Below are 25587 nucleotides of genomic sequence, written 5' to 3'. Positions count from 1 at the left end.
CTCTATTATATGATGATGCGTATTTTTGGCTTATGAGTCTTCCATGCCCCCCCCCCCCTGCATTTTTAATTCATTACTTTGCTACTGCAAAGTAATGAATTAAAATAACTGTTTCTGTATCAAACGGACCAGTTAGGAGCGACAAGACAAGGGTATAACAGGAACTGTCTGAAGCGATGGTTATTAGATTATTTAGTTTCCTTGGGTAATATGTTTTAAATACATACGACAGAGATAACGCTGACAGCCAGTCTTCCTAACAGCTTGTCAGGTGACCCGTTTGTGTGAGCTTACACAGGTGTATGGAATGACAATGAGTGAGGAAGTGACGTTGCAGCTCAGGACAGCAAATACGGAGACGGAGAGGGAAAGAAAAAGTGGATTTTATTGTCTTTAAAAAGGTATCGGCGTTTTAAATAATTTATTATTTTATTAATTTAGTGTTCTTCCATGTGGGCATTATGACGGCTGTCTTTGTTTTTGGTCGAAGTTTCCCATTGTAAGCTTGGTTTATGTAGTATCAGTATACGTGGCTGAATTTGTTTATATGGTGCAATACGGCACATTGTATGCCGAACATGTTTGGGGGAATTTAAAATAAGACACATGGATGTTTTTGGATCGGAAGTGCTTTAACAATGATTTAGTTAGAAATTATTGAGGGGGTGGTGGAGCCGAGTGTTACACAGGGATAAGGAATCGTTTCCAAGCTACCAACAACAGAAGCTTGTTTAGTACATTGTGCGCCTTACTGAGATTACACTGTCAATGGATTTAATTATGTGAAAACACAAATACAGGTCAGAACATTCAGCCATTCTGCCTTTCAGTTTCAGACTGTGGGTTTACATTGTAGAGAAAGTTTAATCTTATCGAGTTTGTAGATTTAAACAAAGCTAAGCAAAAGTTTCGACGTTGTTTTAACGTAAATGTGAAATATGTTAAAGCTCGTAGTGCATTGTAAACCACAATTTACACCAAATCTAAATAATTATACACTAGTTTAACGACCTTTTGCACTCTAGTAAAAACATACTGTGCTGACAGTCCAGTTTGTGTGCAGCACAGGTTGTTAGGGGTTGTGACCAACGCTTTCTCATATAAACCTTCTTGCCACAACGTGAGACAATACTGAATTGTCATTCTGGTGCGCCTTTAATTGCGGAACAAAAATAAGTCAATAAAATTATTTGAAATAGTAAACGTTTTCTAGTATTTGAACTAATAAAGTGCTCCGTCTTTTCATTTCGGTAATAATTTGTTAATTAACGGTTAGATACGGATGGGTGCCTTGACAAATTCCTCCATATTTCACTTTTTATCTGTCAACAGAAAATAAGTATAGAGTCCTGTAAATGTTTGACATTTTAAATAATACTCATCATAATAAACAACTATAACATTCTTGCGCGCATCCTAGGGATGTTCCAAAGAACAGTGACTCGTACTATTTTCGACCTAGCGCACAAGAGAGGTTTGTGCACCGTCAGTGGAGCCAGGAATGCAGCAGCTAGCTTGATAGCTGTGTCAGCACGCTTGGGAGTCGAGTAAGGGAAAACTTGGCCGAGGTACTGTACCGCAGAGCTACTGTAAATAATGGGAGTGTTTGTTTGGTTAAATAGCTGGAGGTCTTTAGAAATTGTCACGTAAGCTTTTAAATACACAAAACCAAAACCAAACACAAATAACATGTTTTAGGTGTGTGATGCTATCTCCAGTACTGTAATGGCAGCCAGAGGGTTGTAAAAAGAAAATAACAAAAGGTCCTGATTGTCTAAGGTTGGACGTGCCAATGTCTGTTTGCTACTGTAAGGAGTGGCACTAGTTTTGTCTGGTTGTTTCATATCTGAAATGAAACCCTATAAAGTGCATTTAAAACAAACAAACAAACAAAAAAAACCTTAGTTAATTTTATTATTTTTGTCAAACATTGTAAATAACACTACTTGGTTATGCACTGTCTCTGACAGTAAACCGCTATTAAAACAACTGAATAACAAAGGTATTAAAATGTTAAACCTGGGTCATCTGAGATCTTATTTGTATTTATTTATTGTTAAACATATCAACAATTTTATTGAAGTCATAAGTGTCTCTACTGCAGTAGGGTTTAGCCCAGAGCTAGCATAACAAAAATGTGTTTGATAGTAGTTATTCACTTGTCATTTTAATTTGCCAGACAGCTAGATGTTTTGAAAGAAACACATTATAGCCAACATGGATTTTTATTTTTAAAATGATATCTGGCACAAGGTTAAAGAAAGTTCTCAGTTTGTTTGACTTGTTTTCAGGAAGTCTATTACTGTTTCACTTCCTAGGTCATTTCACCTGCTTCTTTGGGGTCAAAGCATGTTACTGGCTGCAGAGCATGTCAGTCAAATAGAGTAGGCAGATTGGGAGGTTAATAACAGGAAAGAAGGCATTGAAGTAACAGGAAAATTTCAGTCCAGGTAAAATAAACAAGGAAGTGCAAGACAACCTGAAAACAAGGCTTGTTAACAGAGAATTTTCTTTAGCTTAGTATAGAACCAGATATAATGTTTTAAAATGAAAACACATGTTTCCTAAAAAATATGTTTTTATATAGTGGATGGAAGTGCATGACAGGTTAAATGTATGAAATTATTTTGTTAACTGCAAACAATTTAGAGGGTTGTATACAATCTACCATATTAAATTGAGCTTGTAATAACTCCAAGACGTCTACTTCAAAATGGAACCCCTGAAACAGGCAGCACTGGTTGGCACTGGTTATAAGTATCAATTATCCACACTTCCAGTGTACAGATAGATACCACAATCCTCTCTTTTCTCATAAAAAATTAATTAAGTTTCTAATTTTAAATAGTAAACAGATACAGTGTTACCTTACTACTACAGTAAGGGGATCCATGTTTATTGCAGCTTTGCACAAGGTCACATTTTTTTCTGCAAAGGCTGTGAGGGAATCTAACAGGTGACAGAATTGATACCCTTATATAGTATAGGTAGAGAGAAAAACAAACACTGACAGTGCACTGGCAATCCTGATAAATTTATTCTCAATCTTTATGTTGAATTAAAAGGTCAGGTTAAATATCAACTTGGTATAGGGTTAAACTAGCAGTTATCTTAAAGGTAGTCTTCTCGTTTAGATCCAACTTGGTGACTTTTTAAAACTCAGAAGTTTAAAGCATCCTGTAAAACTTGACCCCCTGCAACACTTTACCTCTAAATACATCAATAGGAAATACAGTACCACATATGGTACTTACAGGTCTAGTTCAGGTTCCTGTCTGGTGCGTAGGGTAGGCTAATTCACAGAATGGAGAAGCAGAAGTATGCTCTTAGTTCCAAGCCAGCAAGTCAGTTTAAATTGCCAGTATCGGAGGGTCTGCTATTGTTCCAGTCACGGTGTAGAACAACTTTCAGGTTCTCATCGATAGATGGAAAGGTAGGAACAGTGAGATCAACAACAGTGTTGCTACAGGATTCTACAGTGGCTTCTTTCAGAGCAGTCAAATCTTTTACAAAACAAAAGTGTGTTAAAGTTCAGCTAAACACACGTACTGACCAATTAACCCAAACACTGCCTGCGAGTAATTCTCTGTCCGGCTATTCTTCCATCCTAATCCTCAACAATCAATGACAAGTTATAACAAAAAAAAAAAATTCTGCATAGATTTTGGTACTGGTAATTATTAATAGAATTAAAATGCAATAAGTGTTTATGTGAAAAGCCAAATGAGATGCTGAATAAAGCACTTAACATGCGGTGGGGTTGCTTGGCATTGTTATGCTGAAGTATAACAAGACATGATTGCGGCTTCCAGTAGCATTGAAGTGAAAGCTTCTCCTTGAAGAGTCTGGTGGAGCGAGAATCCCAGAACTGATCTTCTCAGTCTTGTCCAGATTTTGTTTTGTGAGCGAGTGGTTTTGTAATGTGAGAAGGTGACATCAAATACTGCAGCGCTCTTTTTGTCCAAATGGTGATTGTGTTTCCATCAACAGTGCTTGCTAAGCGGAATGTTTGGGTGCCATTACCAGTGTTTTTAGATGATCAGCTATCTTTAGCCATGCATTTTTGGATTGTGAGTTTATTACACACACAAATACACACACGCTCCAAACACAATTGGACTGGGGCCAGTTCTTCATTCTCTGTGGAATAACTCAAGTTGACTCCTTTGTTTTTTCAAATGAAAGGCTTCCACGTTTACGAATATAGGGACCTTGTCACGCAATACAAAAAAAAATTCAAACTAACATTCATTCCAGCATTTATTCAATTTACAGTATTATGCAAAAATAAACTGTACTTTTTTTTTTTAAATAAAAAAATACAACAAACAACAAAGGAAATGAGTAACATGCTGAATGAATTTAGTGGCTGATATTTCTGGGTTTAGTGAATGGCTAAGCATTTAGTTGGAGTAAACATAAGCATGTACTGTACATGTTTAAGCTTAAAACCTCTACCACACTGTGACATTACATAAAAGGCTGTGTGACTTTATGATGTACTATCATTTCAATGTTCTTTATTTTCATTGCACATTTTTTGTTTGTTTTATGATTGAAATCTCAAGACCAATAATCTAAACAATTAGTCCAATTTCATCCAAAATATCAGGACAACGGTATATGATACAGTATATTTCACTCCCTTTGAGCCTCATAAGTGCTTGATTATTTGTACATGTCTCAGTCCGTGTATGGCTAACATTTAGAATTTAAATGTTAACAAACACCCTTATAAAACTTAACAGTTGTCACTTATTAAATTTACCTGTGATCGCCCAGTTATTCATGAACCAGGAAATATTATAGTTGATCTGTGATTTTGTTTCCAAAGCACATTTACAACAATACTTGATACACAGAAGGACTCTGAGTAATGAGATTGATTCAGCAGTCAGATGGTGTTCCCAAAGGCTTTAAGTTTTGGGAACACAAATAGCACATACTATATTGGAGTATAAGCGCACACTCCAATATAGGTGTGTGTATTCACAATAATTGGACCTCTAAAGTTTAGAACTGTTCTCCCTTGCCAGTGTGTACCTGATACAGCACCTCTTGCACACCGCAATGTAAAACACTCTGTCAAACGTCATTTTTCTGAAACATTTAACACATGGGTGTGAGAGGGTCAGTGAATGTTAGTGAGTAAGTGAAGATGCCATGTCCCCTGGTGTTGTACAGCTTTTGCAAGGGCTGCAAAGATGGAGGACACTCCCAAGTTTTACAGTACATGCACCACTCCTTCCTGGAAAGTTGTCCGCGTGTGGCAGTGGTCCACAGTAAGCACTGTTAAGCAGCAACAGCAGCAGTTTCGTATTAATTTAGGGGCACGTGAGCTGTGAGTGTTGCTGTTCCGATGCTTTTGAAATAATAATGAGCACCTGTAATTGAGCCCCGGCAGTGTGGTTTACATCCAGTCCAGTCATCAAGGTTTAGGGTGCAGAGTAGGAGAGATTGCAGCTGCGCTTCAGCACTGACTGTGACCAGCTGTGTTTACTTGCTTTGCTTTAGGGGAGAACTTTTTAGATGACATTCACGATCTGACATTGAGACCCCCAGTAGGAGGTAAGTAGGTTTTTGTATACTTTGTGTGCTGATGGAATGAGCAGATTACAACTTAAAGGTAGCAACAAAGCAGTAGGAAGAACTTAGGCTAGTAGTGAGCTGTTAGTGACAAATCTGAAAGGATTCTATTGTCATGGGAATTTCTGCAAGTGCCATTTACAACAGATTCCAGTTGAAGAGTATTGCTGTTGTATTTTACATATGAAATGTAAGCCAAAGGCACAGGCTAGTATCTAGCATATGATTGTTGCATTGTTTCTTTGTATGTTTTTGCATCTGTTCTAATCATTCTTAGTACTGTAATTTTAATAATTAATAGATATTTTAAATGTAAGTAATCCTATTACTCAGCTTAAGTAATTTTTCACAATATAATTCAATAGAAAGATGCTTTAATTCACTTTTGTTTTAGTTAGTTTCATATAGATTTGCCTGGGTGGGATTTATGGTGAACACGCATAAATCACTCTACAGTGAATTATGAAACTCAAAAACTTAAAGAACCTTGTGGCCTCAATGAAGCCCTCAGAATCATGTCTAAAACCTCAGCACTTCTGGTACAGCAGACTGTGTATGACCCAAGTGCTTGGCAGGTTTCACAGTCTGAACTGCTCTAACGCACATTTAAAGTAGACGTGCCCAGGGTATATATGAGGTTTGGAAGCCTCTTTGGTTACAAATATAGATTAAAAAGGCAGAACGCCTATTATGATTAATCCGCACTATAGTTTCCTGTGACACTGTACACTGCTCTATGCCACAAAACGTTATCCGAGTCAGACATGAGATACTGTAGCCTCTCCTGTTTTGCAGTTGTTACTTTTCCAAACACTTTGTTTTTGTAAAGTAAATCCTAAATGATAACATTGGTTTATTCAGACAGTTTAACTAATGGCAGGCTACTGTATTAATAGCAGACCAAAACAAGTGCCAGGCCTAATTAGAGGAGTATGATTCCTGTAGCAGCTATAAAAAATTAATAAAAGCATAAGCGCTTCTGCCCTGTAACACCTGTAAGTCGCATTGGATAAATAAACTAATAATAATAATACTACATAGTGTTGGACATGTTTTGCGCCCATTAATTGCGACCTTCTCCATACAGTAAGTACCTAGTAGTATACGTTTTTTTTCTGTCTTTGCTTCTCGCGAGCTGGCTTTTTTTTTTTTTTTTTTTTTAAATACAGCTAAATTAAAGTGACTGAATTAAAGTAATTTTCCCTTGCCAAATTCAATTAAGTGAAACTTTTTGAACACCTAGAATTTCTTTATGGACAAATCCTTTAGATGATTTATCAGAAACCCAACTGCAGTATCACTGGCAATACACTTATCAATATTGTTTTTGCACTGAAAAATATTGATCAATCTTGTTTATTTGCTTTTTTTAATGCACAGTATGTGTCTACAATATAGGTACAGTAATACAATAATACTGGTTCGAGGACCTGAGGTGGCTAGTGCCTACCTTTGACTGTCAGAATGTGTTTATACAGTAATGGGGTGTATACAGTTGCTCAAAACAGCGTCAGATCACCACTGAAATATATGGCTTTTATGACCGTTTCTTTTGGCCTTTTATTTAAATGACATATACAATATAAAGTAGTAGGTTTTTATTGCTTTTAATGATGGTGGTATTGTATTGGGATCCACCACAGTTCAGATCAGTTGAATAGACCCCAGTGTCTGTAATTAAAAGCAGCACAGCGACTGACTTAAATATGTTTTACAGCCGGTGACAGTTTCCTTGTTTATAGATTTGTGTGCAGAGATCATTTTAGCAAATAATATCAAAAATGTTTGTCTCTTCATTTTACCATAATCCTGGATCCCTGTTGCTGTTAATAGCCCAAGCCAGTAAATATTCTTGTTTCACACTTTTCAAATGGATGTAATCACTAGCAAGATGCAGCAGCTTTAAAATTCATAGTCCATCTATACGCAGTCCCTAAACATACAATATGCTGTCCTTTTTGTTTTATCCGTCTTGCAGCATGAAAAGGTGTACACAGCTAAGGACGACATTTTGCTGCTTTGCAGTTTTGGTTAATTCTGCATGCTGCAGTAAATCTGCATTGCTGTCATGATCACAAAGTAGACATCAGCTCCACCTCCTTAATATCTAGAAAGTCTCATTCCCGGGAGGTTGTTCAACCCCACATGCCAATGAATTGCGACAATTGTGATTTTTGTGAAAAGACTTTGTGCAGTAACAACCTTTTAATACATTGGTACCATCAACCGCAACTGGATCCACTTGAGCTGAAGTTTATTTTTTTTCTTTCTTGAAGTATAGTAAGTAGATTGCAGACACTGTATTTTCGAGTCCTGGTATTAATACCCTACAGATAAATCACATTCATGTGTTCTGTGTTGTTGTGCATCTTACAGTAAGTGCGTTCCTATTGTCACGTATCTGACCCTCTGTACTGTAACTGGGGATTAAACTTGACACAGTACCACAACCTCCTGCCCAATTACTGCTCCACTTGAGCTCTATGGTTGGCCAGTTTTCACCAGTTTTCCCTTGTCTAGATTTTCTCTGCAGCATTAATGGGGAGACAGGTAATCTGGGATCTTTTCTATTTTGGTCTCTGATCAGATGGATGATCCTCATGTGAAAAAATAATGCTTTCTTGTGCAGGCTAACACTGTTTCTCCAATGCGGCTACCTGGAAGATTTTTTGTGTGGCCCGAAGTAACTCCCCAGTAGCCCTCTCCTAAGAAACATTGCAATTAACTTAGTTCAAATAATGGCTATGATACTTCCATTCAGCTGTTGACATGGTTTGAGCTTACATTCAGATTCCTCTTACTGCTTCCTTTTGTTTTACCTTCCAGTAGCTGCTTGAGAACCTCTACACTGAAAATGTACAGCAAATTGAATTAGGGGTTCCCCCCAAACACTTTTATTTTTAAATATTTAATAACTTTATTTTGTGATCAATACAGCAGGTGAAATTAATATCAACAAGAACACCAAAGTGGTGTGTATTTAGGTCTATTTTTATTAGGTGGGGAATTCTCAGTGTCTCTCTCTCTCTGTCTCTAGTCAGATTTTCCTGGTTTGCAGTTTCGCACAATTAGAACACATGCAAGCAATTAGTTGACCTTTGGAATATGAATGATAAGCCGAAACTAGACCAGTGCTGCAATAACAAACAAGCCAGACTTTTTCTTTGCACAGTTGTGTGAGATTACTGTAAACAAAGCTACTGTGACTTGAATCTCATCATTTTGTGTATTCCTGCTCAGTGTCTTTATGAAACTTCCCACAGTGAATTGCTATCAATTGTATAAGTCCTGTCGTGAGGGAACTGGTCAGTGATGAGGTGACTTTCAAAATGGGAAGGAAAAAAAAAGGAAAAACATAAATTCTGACCCAAAACCAAACTTGGACTAAATCAAGAGGTAAACATACATACAGCAAACCTTTAGTGAGGTAAAAGGAACATTCTTGTCCTCAATACTTTGTTGTGTACCAAACACCATGTGTGGTGGGTACTGAAACACTTTATACTGTGTATGACAGACCATCTTTTTTCTTTTTTTGGTTATGAAACATTCACAATGAGATTCTCCAGCAGGTTCTACAGCTGCTACTGTATCTGGATCTTGATTTGATATCATTGGAAGTATCTATTATAATTCAACTGGTTAACTTCTGATTTTCAATTGCTTTCATTAAAATGGTGAATTTATTAAACACTGGAGAATAGTTGTGTGCATCAAATTGCTTATTTCTATAGAATCGGGGATTTTAATCCACATTAAGCACAATCTAGAGGTGTTTTTTTTTTTTTAAGAATCAGTCATCCTTGAAGGTCAACTTTGAAAATAAACATGTGTTCTGTTGAATCATACTTCCTAGAACAGGCTGTTAAACACAAGAACAGATCCACGCAGATATATGATTAGTTTACACCGATTTAAAATAGAGGTTGCAAATGGGGGGGGGGGGGGGGGGATCACCAAAAGATATAAAAAAATAAATAATGATCAGCATTTCTGAACTCGTCGGGAAACCAAATGTCCCTTTTAATGTTTGAGTTGGCGTGGAATGACCTATATTGGAATGAAATTGAAATGATTGGTGTTTGGCTTTCCTCATACCTACCCCCAAATGTTAGTAGTCAGTGCTGATTCTGCTGTCTTTCTCAATTTCTCTTTTAGTACTGAGCTGCAGTATTGGTTATGAGCAGTGAGAGTTACTGTCTAGATAACCCAACTACAACACCTGGCGGGTAACATTGTAAAGCTTTATTGGAATTTTCCCTGCTGGGAGCTGCACGGCTGTTTGTTTTTATGACAGACATTTACAGCCTGGTAAACTAAGTAAATGGCCATTTCTGGCAGGTGGATTTCGATTGTACTGTTCCTGAGAGTCATATTCATGTTTTTGTCTTTTGTTTGTTTTGTTTTTCTACCTCCCCCCCCCCCCCCCCAGCCATTGCTTTCTTCCTTTCTCTCTGAATCTTTGTTATTATTCTGGTCTTGCAAGTCTTCAGCTCTTTATTTTTATTTTACTTATTGTGATCGGCTCAGTGCTAGTAAGGGGTTCCTCTTTGATTGACAGTCCCCTCCCCCCCCCCCCCCCGAGACAGTACAATGCATATAATACCAAATTAGTAATTTAATCACAGGGATACAGAGATACAGTTTAACCTGTATTAAAGTCCACTGTCTGTTTTGACCCCTGTATAAATATGTGTGGTGTACTGTATGACCAGTTATGGTAAACAGACTATGAGGTTTTCTAGTATGCCATGCTAATAGTTTGCAAAAAGCACATGTGTTCTGAAAGATTGAGGTACAAGTTCCTTACACAGCAAATAATTAGCAATATACAGCAAATATCAGCAATATAAATTACGCAGTGGTGTGCATAACATAATGATTCATTTTGTTATATAAACAATGACAGTATCTTGCTAAATAAAAAACCTTCAAGACAGGTGAAATGTTAGACACCTGTACAACATCAACTGGATAGATTAGATTTTAATGCAGAAAATAAAATGAGTATAAATTAAAGGCCATTGTTTGAAAAGAAAAGCATAAGGAGCAGCTGTTCCCTGGACATTAGGGGAAAAGAAACACTTAAAGATACATTCTTTAAACACATGCCGGTGTTTCTGTCTTTATCATTACAGTACAGTTTTAAAAATAGATGTTGGACTGGAAGGTGGTGATATAATTGTGTGAGCGTCGCAACGGTGACCTGTCAAAACACTAAGAGAATGCTTTGGGACTTGTCCTTGTTTTGTGTAGTCTGTGTTTGCAGCTGCAGCAGGCTGTTAAGTGGATCATCAGCCTCGGGGCTGAGATTCGATATTTCCTTTCCAGACACATGGCATGCTTGTCAAATCGGTTTCCTTTCAATGTTACAGAGGCATCTGTTCCAGCCCATCTCTTTGTATTGATCCGGTACTGCTGGCTCGATTACAATGCAGAAGCTCTTTTTTGTTCAGACTCTCGGTCCATCTGCTCAGGGTCTGATGGCAGAGGGAATGTGGAGACTTCAGTGGGGGTGGTGAATGGTTGTCTTTGTGGTCTGCACTCGCTTTCAAGCTACAAAGCGAACTGCTCCTTGTATTGCTGTTACCATTTTCACAAGCATGTGCAATACTCGTATCTTTTAATTGTTACCCAGATTCAAAGCTCAATTCAGTGTCCAAGTCTTCTGTTTTTCTCTGTTCTTATTTACACCTTTTAGCCAAATGGTTCCAAACTGTTGTAATCTCGTGGACATTCCTCAATCATGTTGAATATGGTTAATGTTTTAGTAATGTGTAACATTTTTTGTCAATTTCCAATTATCGCTTGCAGGCATGGACGTCACAGACGACAGGTATTGTGGAGGCACCAGTTCATACAGTATACATCACCCTTACATAACTGCTAATATTCTGATCCAACTTGGTACTGACATTCCATAACAAGTTAATGAGTGGTATGAGTAAAGAGCATGGTGACTTATTTATGTTCTATGCTTGTGATTTAGTAGGACTTACGAAGGTTATATCTAACTGTTTTACAAAAATTTGCATTAGCATTTATTTATTTAGAAAAAAGTCTGGGATCCCTTTTTTATGCAATAGTAAAAGTGTAGTTTCTCCCTCATCCTCGCTACCACCTGCTGAATTGCGTCACCCTTTCAGGGAGAGGGCTCCCTTATCTCCTCACTGGCTGAAGCGCCCAATCCCATTCGATTTATGGCAGTCACAGGACACTGATTAAGGTTTGTTGCTCTTTCTGCCTTGTGATCAGTGTCAGACCTCAGACTCTGACCCTTCCCTAACAGATGAAGACAAAAGAAAGACGGTTGCTGATTTGGATTAGGAGAGCGAGAGAAGCAAGCCTGCCTGCCGGAAGGTATTGGAGCTGCACACAGGACTAAATAAAAAGGCAGAGGTGCTGAACCATGACAAGCTTCTCGGGTATAGTAAACGCTAATTGATTATCATAGAGTTTAATATGCGTCTTGGGGCTGGCAAAACAAGTTACTTTATTTTGAATGTGTTGGTAATCATAGTCTATTCTAATGCTGTAAAAACGTGTCTGTTGGAGTTGAGACTGTATTGATGGGGGTTTGTTTTAATTTCCATCCTCTTTGATTAAATTACCTTATTTTAATTGAAAAGTTTATTGATGAACACTGCTCACACCTAAACCTGCTGGCTTCCCTTCTGGCAATCAAGACATCCCTCGCACTCCAGGCTAGTTAGTTAGAGAGGACAGCATGCTATTCCACAGTTACTTTGAATGGGCAAATAATTAGTCATCCCATTTTAATCTTTTAAATTGAAGGTCCTCCCAGTAAATGGCAAATCAGATCAATATTTCATTTACTAAAGCTGGAAATGAGACCAAAATAACATTCGTTTGAGAGAAATAGACCAGTTATATTAAAAGGCTGTCTCCTTACATGCGCACATACAGTATGGCTCCATACAGGTAGTAAAGTGGACTGTTTTTAAATCTAATATTTTTATGACAAAGTTTTATAAATGAAAAGTAGGGCTCGTGCTTTCTTATTGTATGCTTTCATCATATATACGCATTCTATACCACAAAGATTCTCAGAATCTACCTCCTATGATATAGATGAATTCGGCTTTTGAACCATTCACCAGAAAACGAAAATTTAGATCTACTGTCTATATAGATCACAACATAGAGTTTTAACAATATTTTTTTTTTCAGCATTCCATGTAGCTGTAGCAATAGGTCGTCAACATTTCCAAAACCCGCAATGATGTAATCTGAACCCACTGTAAATTATTAACTGGTTATTTTGGACATTATACCTGTAAACTGGACCTCTCCCATATTGGGTAAATAAATGGTGTCCACATTAACAGAAACTTTATCTTAACAGACAAGGACACACGTTTCTATTAATATTATATATTGGTAGATAAAATGTCAAGTTTAGAAATAGTTACTAGTTAAAAGGATTTTCATGTCTTGAAGATGGTCAAATAATGAGTTTTGTCTTTGATGTTTTCTTCACCATAACGGTTAGATGTGCACAAGACACCTGATGGATACATAAATGAATAATGAATAGGTAAATCCTTGTAATGAGCAATTTGAATACATATGAATTATCATCCTGTGGCAAAAATTGTCTGGACTTGACTGGGCTAACTAATACCTAACTTTGACTGTGGATTAATAGGTCAGCCTATGAGAGAAAAAAATGTAGTGTTTGTTTTTACAGGGGTTGTACACAAAGGGGTTTGTGCAAATGGACTGTCCTTGACATTTATTCTGTTCATATAAAAGCTGTGTCACACTGTTGCAAGTCAAGTTCAGTTCCGATGGGCAAGACAGCTGCACAGATACTGTAATAGAGGAGTGAGGGTAAGTATAGGTACTCGGTTGGCAGGTGAATTCATATTATAACACTGCATAAATTGCTGAGGTTTCACATGGTACAGTCTCATACACACACTAAATAGTCCAAGATATAAATTCAGTGACAAATGTTTTCTACTGTAATTCTTTTTCAATTTTTCCAAAAAACATTTGTTGAAACATTTGTCTCTGGATTTGTAAAGGTCCTTCAGGATTTCTGAAGGTACAAAGAAAGGCTGTATTGTAATGCAACTGCTATGTTGTAGAAGTATATACATGCCCATGGCAAGTTTCAGTACTTTCTGAAAGCATTAAGATTCTGAGAATTCCCCAGACTGATTCAGCCTTACATAACTGCAACAGGGATCGAGGGGGTGGGGTGAGCGTTGTTTGGTCCTCCTCTCGCATGCACACAGACATGGGAAGCGAGACACACATGCAGACACACACACACACGCACGCAGACACACACACGCAGACATCCACAGGCACTGTTACTGCATAACTGTTACTGCAGTCCGGCCATGTAATACATCAGTTAAATTATTCTTCACTTCATGACTTGTATGCTAACCACTGAGTCATTTGAATGGTATTCACAAGTTGTTTCTGCAAATTGAGTGTTTTCTTGACTATGAGTAGATATACTCTTCTGCTATTGTCTTGCCGTCCTCATTGTCACACTTTGGGTGATTAGCGATTCCTGACCATGTCTTTTATGGAAGAATTCTGCAGTCCACATGAAACTGGTAAAACTTTTGGGGATGCTTTTGGTGATTTAGTTTTTTCACATCAGTACAGGATATGCAAATATTTCAAATGCCATGCTGTAGATAAACTGCGACATCCTCGTACCAGTTCAGTACTGTAGATCACATAGTCTGATTGCAGCGTGACCACTAGAATTAGTTTGTACTACAGCATAGGAAGGGATTAGCAGCAACTTTTATTTATATTTATTTATTTATTTATTCATTCCAGGAAAAAAAAACCTTTGAGACAGAGGCCTCTTTTACAAGAGTGTCCAGAAACAGACAGCAGTAATTTCACATCCCTAAAAATAACATCACTCTAAAAGACAATCGCATCATACATTCAATCTGGGATCAGAAACATTTACCCTTCAATAATTCTTGGAACCTACTCATTATTCTTTGTTTAGCTGATACATTTTGCTTGGTCATATCCCGGATACTCTTGTCCAGACCATCCCATGCCATAGGGGCACTGTAGCTAAATGCTGATTGGCTAACCCAGGACCTTCTCCAAGGCACTTATATATCCAGAATTATTATTTATTTATTAGCAGACACCCTTATCCAGGGCGACTTACAATTGTTACAAGATATCACATTATTTTTTACATACAATTACCCGTTTATACAGTTAGGTTTTTACTGGAGCAATCTAGGTAAAATACCTTGCTCAAGGGTACTGCAGCAGTGACCCCCACCTGGGATAGAACCCACGACCCTCCAGTCAAGAGTCCAGAGCCCCAACCACTACTCCACACTGCTGCCCCTGAATTAAAATATATAAAACATGGAAGTAACAAAAAGAACCTCAACACATAAAAAGGGGGGGTGGGGGGGGGGGGGTGTAATATAAATGTTGCTAACTAATAACAGGTAAGAAATTTATTTTTTAAAATCTTGGTTAGCACACCAGTGCTTCACAATCAACCCTGTTGCTGCTTCTGCCTATCCAATCCACCACATGCTCTCCATTGAACTCTTGTGACCTCTGACATTGGCTGCCCCTCCTCTCCCTTACTGCTCTCCCCCCCTCCCCCCTCCTCCTCCTCTCTGCACACTGCACACGCCAGAGCTCTCAGGGCAGGAGCTGAATCCTTAAACAGTCCAGTTCATTCATGAAACCGTGACGTCAGCAACCTCCTTTGCAGCGGGGTTGGTGTGTGGGTGGAATTTCCTCTGAATTCTGCATCGTCCTTCCATCTCTCCCCCGCCCCCTAACCCTCCTCCTTGTATTTCTCTTTCTGTGTTATTTTCTCACTACACTGCGCTGGAGAAAGATCATGCATCAGACCTCTCTCAGCTGTAAGTAACCAACTGGCCATTTAATCTTGTTGAATTTCTTGATTGTGGATGTTGTATTTTGATGGGTGGTCTGCCCTTTGATGAAGGACAGGCGGTAGGTAGGTTATGTATACTCTGAGCAGAGCTGCCTTTTTTTTTTTTTTTTCTTCCCCCCCCCTCCGGCTCTGGGAAGCTGCAGCTGTCGAGGCACTTCTATAGAAAGTGCAGATGTTAATTGAAGATTTTCTTTTTTCACCCCTCTCTACTCTCCACTCCTTTGGCATATTCAAATACGACCCTTATTCATCAGTACGTCTGCATTGTTGTACAGGTACTAAGCCTGGCTTACATAACCATGCTTGGATTGCTCAGAGCATCTCTGCTTTGGTGCACGTCGAATATGGATCAGCTGAAAAATAAAAGTCTGTGGTGATTTGACTAAAAATGTATTCCTGAAATCAGTGAGGCAGGATGAACACGTAACCACCGATTTGCATTGCTTAATGTTCAGCACTCTCCACTGAAATCAGAGGAGTACATGTCCTTTGCAATCCTTAATAATCGGTTGCAATTAACTCTCTGCGCTAACATTGAGCTGTGGGGGGTGGGGTTTGGTCTGTATTTGCATGTAGCCAAGAGATCATTTCTGCTTTACTGTAAGTAGCATTCCCGTATTTTGGTTTGTTTTAGAGGATAAAAAAGTGTAGGCTGTGTGGTCTCTGCTGTTTATTTTGGATTTGGCCTACAGATATTTCTATTTCTACCCTGGTTTCACTGTTTTGTGTCATGCTCTGTTCTATTGTCTTTTGTGCTTATGGTAATTATGATGTTCTTTCAGACAGCCTTAAGCAGAATGGTAGTCTGTCTTGTCGTGTGTGACCCTGTATGTACTGGGTACACAGCTGCCACTCTATTTGACTGACGGATCTCATTATTACCTCTAAAAATGACTGATTTTATATCGCCTTATCCTTGACATTACCCTGGAACAAAAATACTGTACGTATACCATGTGTGACATTTGTAATTCCATTTAAATATGTAAATATATTGCTTTCAATGTGTAGCCTCCCCACCACCACCAGTATATATTTTATTTTGTAATATATTCTAAATCCTGCAGCATCCAGGTGTTGTAATCTTAGATTCATTCATTAGAGTATTCTGAATAATACATCTATGTGAGGGGGTGTGTGTCTTAAAATGCCAGTTTAGATCACTGTCTTTGTGTCCAGTTGTTCACCGCTTACTGTACGTGCGTCAGCATGTGACAAATAACATTGAAATCTCAATCCAATGATGTTCGGGGGCAAGGCGATGAAGCTCTCATTCATACTCCTGCACACTGTCGCTCTCAGTGTTTCAATGGAGAAAATGGCAGAAGCAGTTTCATGAATGAATCTCTGCCCTGCTGTTTGTATGCAGGTCTCGTTTTGATGCTAGGAGTATACGGCACGGCGCCTGCATATCAACCTTCTTCCACCTGACGCAGAGCTCAGAGCTCCAAGCTGGAGCACAGTAGCAAAGACTCTGCATCACAGCGAAGGAACACTAGAGGTTGGATGTGTTCTGTCAAGGTCTGGGTATACAGTACGAAGCCAGACATCTTTTGATAGCCATCATTCTTCAGTTACAAGAGATGCAAATAAAAATGGAAACGGTCATGGGGGTTGAGTTGAGTTAACCTCGAGATTACACATGGTTGTACTGGAAGCAGTATTACAGTTAATCTTATTTTGGAAGCATTGAGGTAACATTAGGTAGTTCAAGATTAGTGCTAATCAGGGTCTGTCAATCAATCAGTCTTTTTTTTCTTATATAGTGCCTTTCACGATGAATCGCCTCAAAGAACTTTACAGATAAAATCAACAAAACAATTAATAGTATCCAAAACAATTGAGAAATAGTAAAAGGTGATAAAATACCCCTTAAAATGACATGCATTAAATTATAAAAATGTGTTTTTAATCTTACTTTAAAAAGCAGTGGCAAAAGGCACTTTGTTCTTGGAGAAAAGAGCATTGCAATAATCAATCCTAGATATTATGAAAGCATGCATCAGTCACTCAGCGTCCGGCAGAGAAAGAGAACGTCTTAGTCTGGCAATATTTCTTAAATGAAAAAAGACACTTTAGTAAAATTCATAATGTTTGAATGAAAGATCTGGATCAAAAATGGCATTCTAATTTCTGCCTTCAACTACCAAAAGAGAAATCGGACGGATTGATCTTATCTTATTTGTTTACTTCTATGGTCTCAAAAGTATCATCTCTGTTTTATCTGAATTTAACATTTTAAAAAAAATAAAAAATAATTGACATCCATTGCATAATGTCAGCAAGACCGGTAGTCAGAATATTTTTAGCTGAGGTGTCCCCTGGTTTCAGAGTGAAATGCAATTCAGTATCATCAGCATAGCAATGAAAATGTATTTCATGTCTACAAACAGTATTACCCAAGGGTAAGCATATACAAGGAAAACAAAATAGAACCAATATTGGAACCCTGTGGAACACCACATGTAACCTCAGATAAAAAATAGGTTTCTTCCTCAATTGTAACAAATTGAAACCTATTTGAAAGATAAGATCGAAACCAGAACAGAACACAACCTGACAATCCTACTGGAAAACACCTGCTAGCTGTAGCACACACCTTTGCATGGAAACGTGCATGGACATCTTTTGCAAGACAAGAATGGCTTTGATGGAAAGATGATGATAATTGGGGGGCTTGTTTGGCAGGAGTTTCCATATCTAAGGTGAGATGAATCTGGGCCATTCTGCTGAACAGACTTGACTGAAGTAATCCGTGCTTTCCTGGCGACCCATGCCGACACTACATTCCTCTGGGCAGTGCTATGGAAGTGGTCGCTGTCATGCAGTGTGCATGTATTGATAAAGAGAGAGTGTAATGAAAAGAGAACGCATACAGAAGATTAAGTGAAAATGAAACTCGACTGTGTACAGGGCTCTGTGGGGATATGCACTTGTGATTTACTGCTCGTCATTCTTAATACATTGCACCACCTTGCACTTTCTTAGCCAGTCTTCATGCTTTTCAGTATTAAAATGTTTTTAAAATGTCTTTTGAAAATGTTTTTTTTTGTTTTGTTTTTGCTTGCAGTACTGTTTGAAAACAATTCTTACTCTGTCTTACTGAAAAATAAGACGGAATACCAAGGAGGAATAAACAAAAGTCATTTTTATAAATAATGCATAACCTAAGAATAAATATACACTTTGACTCATTGGGCGGTCATTTATAAGCATTCAAGTCTATGTATTTGGTTTATGAGTCAATAAATTAAACAAGAAAACATTAAAAACCTTTTAAAAAAATTACTATCCAAATGTGTGTTAAACACAATAGTTATTTCAGTTGCCAATAGCAGCAGGAGTTTTTGTGGGCCTTGGCTTTAATCACTGCTTGGCATGGTCTGGATTGTACCAGACAACAAGGGCCTGGGTAGTAGCGCTTGTGTGGCTCACAGTACTGCACACCCTGGAGCTTCATATTCCTACTGCTACGGGTATCACTGTGACAACTGATTTCATTATTTTGGTGATAAAACACAAATGTCATAAGAATTGCTGCATGGATGTCAAGTCTCAAGGTTTACCCGTGAAACTCACGGTTTTTCACAATTTTGAGAGTGTCACGGCCGAGCATTGGATTCTCGCATTTGTGGATAGGTTTGTTATTGTTTGCGAGGCTGCGAAGCCCTTTATACATGATACAGCGGTAAATCCAATACAACTGTCCAAGCGTATTATTTAATTTGGGGGGGGGTGGGGTGGGGTTACCATGAAGAGGTGTACATTACCATTCTATATTTTAAAATAGAATTGCCTTGTCTCAAACTGACGGTTTGTCTGCGCAACCCTTCTATGTTTCTGTACACAGCACGTCATTACTCGGACAGAGTCGAAGGCGAGGGTGTCAGACTGTAACTGTCTCGTTCACACAGAAATTACCACATGAATAAAAGAGAAATGGACATCAATGAGAATTGAATTATTAAAGTCGAAAAATATAATGCTCTTTATGATGCCAGTGTCAATGGTTATCAAGACAATAAAAAGAAAGACGCCATATGGTAAGAAATAACAGAACAATTGGAAATTGACAGTATGTCTATCTCTCTTTATTTCACCTTAATTTAGTCAAAGTTACAGGGAGCGCCACACTCTGGTTTCGTATTTCTGTAAAATAACGCTTCTTTGATTTAATAATGTTGACCAATAATAATAATCACATTCACACACTAACTGAAGATTTGATTAAAACTGAAAAAAAAAAAAAGTATATTAAACTAATTTCCACAAAAGGTGCAAAAGCAGACAGTATTTTCTTTTCATGACTAGCTACAGTTGTGTTTTGTTTTTGTTTTTTTAAATGTACTTGTGCTGTATTCATGTTGTTTGCTTCGCTCCCGGTGTGCATAGCCCTTATGTCGAGGTCAGTGGTGTAGCTGTCAGCCATGTGCAAAAATGTTGATCTGTCATCAGCACCACCCCCCCCATCCCCCCCACCCCTCCAAAACAAAATCTATTGGTCTAGGTTAAGGTTTTTCATCAATCCCAAGGTTTTTCAGCAGGGGTCTCACTGGTATGAACACTTAGGGGTTGACATGTCTGTTGCTGACAGATTTAACATGAAGCAATATCCATGACCAGAAAAACTGATTGTATTACAAATGACATCCAGCACTGGACCAGGGCTGTAGAAGGGCTGGCGGGGTATTGTTCTAGGAACATGACCCCAGCTTGACACACATTTAAGGAGGGCCCGGGGGGCTTTACTGTAACAGCAGATGTTTTCCCAGTTTTTTTTGGTTGTTTTGAACCCCTTACTGATTAGTATTTGTATCTTTCAAACAAAGTTCACTGGCAAATCCATCTGGTACATATGTGAACAGGAGGATGATGGGAAATGTAGTTCTGAGAGGTCCATGCGAGTACATGGGAAGCCATCTTGAGGCAGGGAATGCAATTTTAAAGTTTAAAAAAGTGGTCAAAATGAAAAAAAAATATATACAGTATATATTTAAAACAATACACACACCTTACGTAAACAGTTGTAGCAACACATTGGCGCATGTAACACAGTGAAACAAAAAGGTCCTTATGTACCCTTAAATGATCATATTTTAAACTTCCATCCTTGTGTAGGATTGTGCTTGTTCCGACATTGCTGTTCAAGACAGCCATAGAACAATGGGATTCATGGGTATCTTTTTGATGGCACGATTGAGTTGCTGGGGAAGATACTGTAGTCTTGTTAGGCTTGCATCTCCATACGTGTGTACACTTGGTGTTTGTGCTACTCCTCCGAACAATCCATTTAAGTATTTAGTAATTTTGTAATTAGTTTTTCTGTAAACCCAAAACAATCTATCATCAAACGGCACAGCTAAATCGTGCGCTGGCACGTGTTTTATGAAAAGTGTTAGAACTGGTAATAATGATTTAACAAATAATCAACCATAACTGGATTCACCTCTTGGTAAGGTCAATCCAACATCTCCGAGTAGAGTTTCCAAGTAACTCCTGTAGAAAACGTGTTTTTACACCGAAAAAGAACTTTGATTTGTATAACTTGGCACTTCAATGGCTCCTTCTGTGAAACTTTCTTCCCCAACTCATGCTCATCAATGAGAGCAACTCTCTGCAGCTTCCTGTGTTATTTCTGCATGATATGTTGGTCCGAAATTCTCATGAGCAAATCTCTCCGCCTCCTCACCCACAAGCCACTGGGGCAGCGTTTTCTGCTCTCCTTATTTGAATAACTGGCTGACCAATTAATTCCTGACAGCAGACAGCCACTTTTACAAACATTCTCTGTTCATCATTTAACCATTAAAGGGCTGCTTTTGTCAATTGTTTAGAAATTGCAAGTGCTTCTTTGGTTTATTATTGCACTTTAAATAATCAAAATAATTAGCAGGGACTGCGTTGACTGTGGCTTCGTAAGTCACATTCCGGCATCCGAAGAGAAAAAGGTCATTTGTTTCATTACAATAAAATATGGCTACTTACAGTAAAGTACCGTTAACCGTGTTTCAAACGAATCGATGATGATGATGATGACGACACAACGGGAGCAACAATATGTTTTGTGTTGCACTTAAATAAAATAATGAACGTTCAAGCTGGTGCAGCCCTAACAGATTCCAGCTGGGATAATTCATAAAATGGACCTGTTGTAATTCAGGGGGTGTTAAACTCCTCGATGTCTAAATATTTTTGGTGTGGGTGCAGTAGCCCTTTGTGTAAGAGGGTAATGAGGAGTTTGGAGATGACCTGCATTGAGAAGGCTGACCAACTCTCCTACCGTGTGGTTGGGTTTATTTGAGGGTGGTTGTGCTAGTGCTGGCCTCTCTTCCTCTACAGCGCTAGATCATCAGAACAGACCCTCATTATCAGTTCTCTCTTGTTGCATTAGCCCTGCCTTGATCTGGTACCCCAGGCTGAGCTAATGGATTTGGAGCAAGGCTTGAGTTCACAGCATTGATTGTTTTCAAGCAGGGCTGCTGTGGTGTGTAATTTCAGCCAGCCCCAGGCATGTTCCTGAGGCTGTGCGCCACTGTTGTTCACCTGCTTTATTTACAGAACAGACCGCTTCACACGAGAGCGACCATTGTTAACTCCTCGCAGGTTTTTACTCTTTCAAAAGTAATAGCTGTCCTTTTTAAGTTTTTCACTGTTAAAACATATTATAGAAAAGTTAAGAAAAATATCATTTTTGGAAGCTATGAAGATTTTTTTTTGAGTTGGAAATAAATTGAATAAAACCTTGTCTCACCAAGACTCTGCAAAACCTCTGTGGTTATAAATGAGCACCATAAGAATAGTGAGTTTTCATAATCCAGCTATGGGGACCCAATTGAGCTCCTAGCAGAAACAAATGCAGCTAGGTGATGGAGAATCTTAGTTTTTGTTGTGGATGTCATGTAAGCATACTGTATGTTTACTGTCCAACTCCAAAGGTCAACACAATGTTTCCACCAAGACCAAATGAATTGTAAGCGATATCGGTCGCCACGGTCTGTGTTGATAAGATCCAGCTATTATTCATGGGATAACAGCAACTAACATCATGTATAATTCACACAATGTTCTGGATTAATGTTAGCCTTGTTGCCCTCCCATTACAAGCGAACCCATCAACTTCAGTGAACTGGTGTCTTGATTAAAAGTATAGCAGGAGAGGAGGTAGCTGGAGATGGTGTATTATTGTCTGAGTTTTTCATTACTTGATCAGATTATCATCTTAAAGAATTTCCAAGAGATAGATACACACAGGATCTTGTTTCCAGTAGCAGTTCACATCAGGATTGGTACTGTATACCTGTGCTTTCATTTGAGCCATAGCTAGTTGCCTTGAACTGCATGCTCAGACAAGCTATTCTCGTTTTTTGACATGAGTTTTTTTCCTTGAAAGAAAGAAAGGAAAAATGTATAACTTGTTTTGTAATTTCTCCAAAATGATTATTTGTCTTTTTCCAATAACATTATTTCTATCCAAGACAAAGTTTATATTCTTCGATATTCATGGAACAATGACACTTCTGTTTGCACTGATTCTGTTTTCACATTTGGTTAATGGAGTGGTCCAAAACTCCCAGGAAATTATCCATTACCCACCGTGGTCTAATTTGCAAATCTGTAAGCAGCTACTGATTTGCAAAACCGTTTGTGTTTAGTTTTTATGTTTGTACAGTAACAGGGTAGCAGCGAGGAAGAAGTGACTCTGGTAGAGAGGGTCCAGTGTCACCCCACTCCCCAGCTCCCCCCAGGCTGGCTGAAACCTATCTCTGTGAAGGACTCCCTGTGTGGAATTACAGAGTGGCACAAACACAGACAGACTCGTTTTCTATCAAGCAGAAATCAATTATTTATAGCGTTACCTGAGAGAACAGTCTCTCCTTCCGCTTAATCTTTCAGCGTCAAATCATTTTCAGCCCACAGTGTACTGACCCTGCATAATTCATGGACTCCTGGCAGCTCGGAGAGACTCACCGGGCTTGGGTTACCTGTGGCGAGGAGGCCTGGGCTAAGTTACTGAAAGCCAAAAGGATTTATTCACAGTAACCTTGTGCTGAACAGTAGAAAACAAACAAACTCATTTGGCTCACAGGCTAGTAAAGCCAGTGGACTTTGTATTCCACTTTCCAGGTGGTGAAGCGATTGTTTAGTTCTGTAAATATTAAACTTTATCAGTGTCTTTTAGTGGTTTGAAACAACCCAATTTATTACCCAAAGGATGTAGATTTCTCTGTAGAACCAAAATAGAAAAATGCCCTGGTGCCAGATTTAGTGTATGAAAGGACAAGAACATCTGCTGAGGATAGAGAGGAGAGGAGTGCAGTACAGATGCTTTGATTTTGTGTGCGTTTGCATTCAGAACATTTATTTTACTTATTTTTTGTTACAGCAAATTGGAAAGATTCCATTGAAATGTAAGGTTTTTAGTTTATTCTTGAACAAACATTTCAACAAGAACTCCTTGTCAGGACAGAATATGTTGGCAAAGGCTTATTGCTAAAACATCTGTAATTGTCTAACTAAACTGAACTAAAAACCTTATCTTAGGTCAACTTATCCTTGGTGTCATACAATGTGAACAAGTCTGATTGTGACGGGTTGTGTTGTGTGTCTTCCTGCAGGTTTCTTCTGGCAGTGCAGAAGCAGGACTGTGCTTTAGGACCCTGCTGAACGTGCCCAGACCCCACCCTCTCCCTCTCTCGCTGTAGCCCATGCACACCCACAGCACCATGGGCAGCCCTCCAGAGGTGCTGAACTGGTCCTCTTCTTCTCCCAACCTCATTGTGGACACGCTGAAGGAAGAGCTACTGCTGAGTGCCAGGGATACTACCAGCAAGAGCCCTTTACCCCCCCTCCTCTCCCCACCGGAGATAATCGAGAACCTTGTCCCCTCGCAGCAGCAGCAGCAGGACCTACCAGAGGAAGTGCTGGTACTGGGGAGCAGCCCCCCAACGACGGCCCTGATCAGTGTGAGCGAGGACTGCGCGCAGGAGCAACGGCACTTTGACAACAGCGTGCTGCAACTGCAGGAGAACGAGGACCCTGAGCACCCCGTCAGTCCCCCCCCGGGGCACACCTGCGGAGGGAGTGGGGGTGAGGGTGGCCACGGCAACAGCCACACTGGCTGCAGTGGAGCACGAACTCAGGATGAGTTCAAGATGCACTTCCACCGGTCAGGCAGCGGCAGCGGCAGCAGTGGCTTCCTGGAGGGGCTGTTCGGCTGCCTGCGTCCGGTCTGGAACATCATTGGGAAAGCCTACTCCACGGACTACAAGCTGCAGCAGCAAGGTACACACATACACATTTCTCTTTCTTAGATTCTTTGTGTGTTGTAAGATCACAATGCACCATATGTACAAATACCAGGTGGTCGCTTTTGAAAAAGATATATCAGTGGGTTTATACAGTAAATAGAAAAAGGAAAGTTCATCAACAGATATAAAGGCATTGTAAGAAACAGCCCCGCAGCCTCCTGGTAGAGTGTGTACATTTCGTCTGACTGGGTGTTTTTGCCCCACAGATACGTGGGAGGTCCCTTTCGAGGAGATCTCGGAGCTGCAGTGGCTGGGCAGTGGTGCCCAGGGGGCAGTCTTCCTGGGCAAGCTCCACATGGAGGAGGTGGCCATCAAGAAGGTGCGGGAGCAAAAGGAGACAGACATCAAGCACCTCAGGAAGCTCAAACACCCCAATGTCATTGCCTTCAAGTACGTAGCACTACCCCTTCCCCTGCACCCACCTGCAGTAATATTAACTAATATTAAACTGTCAATCCAGAATTATTATTAATAACAATGCAGCCCCAGAAATACCCTTCACAGCACAATGTGTGAAAGTTTACTTCTCCTGCACTTCCTTTCTGGTTGAGACCCTGTAAAAAATCATCTCTTAGCTATTCAGACTTCTCCAACCAGTAATAAGCCTCACCTCAGAGCTGATTCTGTTTTGTCTTTTTATGGGTCATCATGTTCAATCATGCATATGATGGCTGCAGTATTCTTCTCCAGGCTTTCTTTTGTAAGACCTTCAGTTTTGTTTTGACTGCTGTTAACCAGTGTGTTCCCTTTTGC

General features: G+C 39.2%; 1 protein-coding gene across 4 annotated transcripts in view; it reads left to right on the top strand.

Annotated features, from left to right (window-relative positions):
• Positions 1-238: 238 nt before the first annotated feature.
• The window catches only part of si:ch211-45c16.2 (mitogen-activated protein kinase kinase kinase 13), a 38116-nt gene continuing 12767 nt past the window's right edge, over positions 239-25587 (top strand). The window contains exons 1-4 of one of the 4 annotated variants that reach the window (XM_034007372.3): positions 239-401; positions 11876-12011; positions 24142-24808; positions 25041-25224. In XM_034007372.3, coding sequence (XP_033863263.2) covers positions 24232-24808; positions 25041-25224 — 761 coding nt within the window. In that variant the 5' untranslated portion in view covers positions 239-401; positions 11876-12011; positions 24142-24231. Of the gene's footprint in view, positions 402-11841; positions 12012-15366; positions 15492-24141; positions 24809-25040; positions 25225-25587 lie in introns of those variants that run through there. The other 3 variants (XM_059032108.1, XM_034007380.3, XM_034007386.3) reach the window with 3 other exon arrangements.

The sequence above is a fragment of the Acipenser ruthenus genome, chromosome 10, assembly GCF_902713425.1.
Source record: "Acipenser ruthenus chromosome 10, fAciRut3.2 maternal haplotype, whole genome shotgun sequence".
Taxonomy (NCBI): domain Eukaryota; kingdom Metazoa; phylum Chordata; class Actinopteri; order Acipenseriformes; family Acipenseridae; genus Acipenser; species Acipenser ruthenus.
Note: the sequence above shows the minus strand (reverse complement) of the source record. Positions and strands in the feature narration are given on the sequence as shown.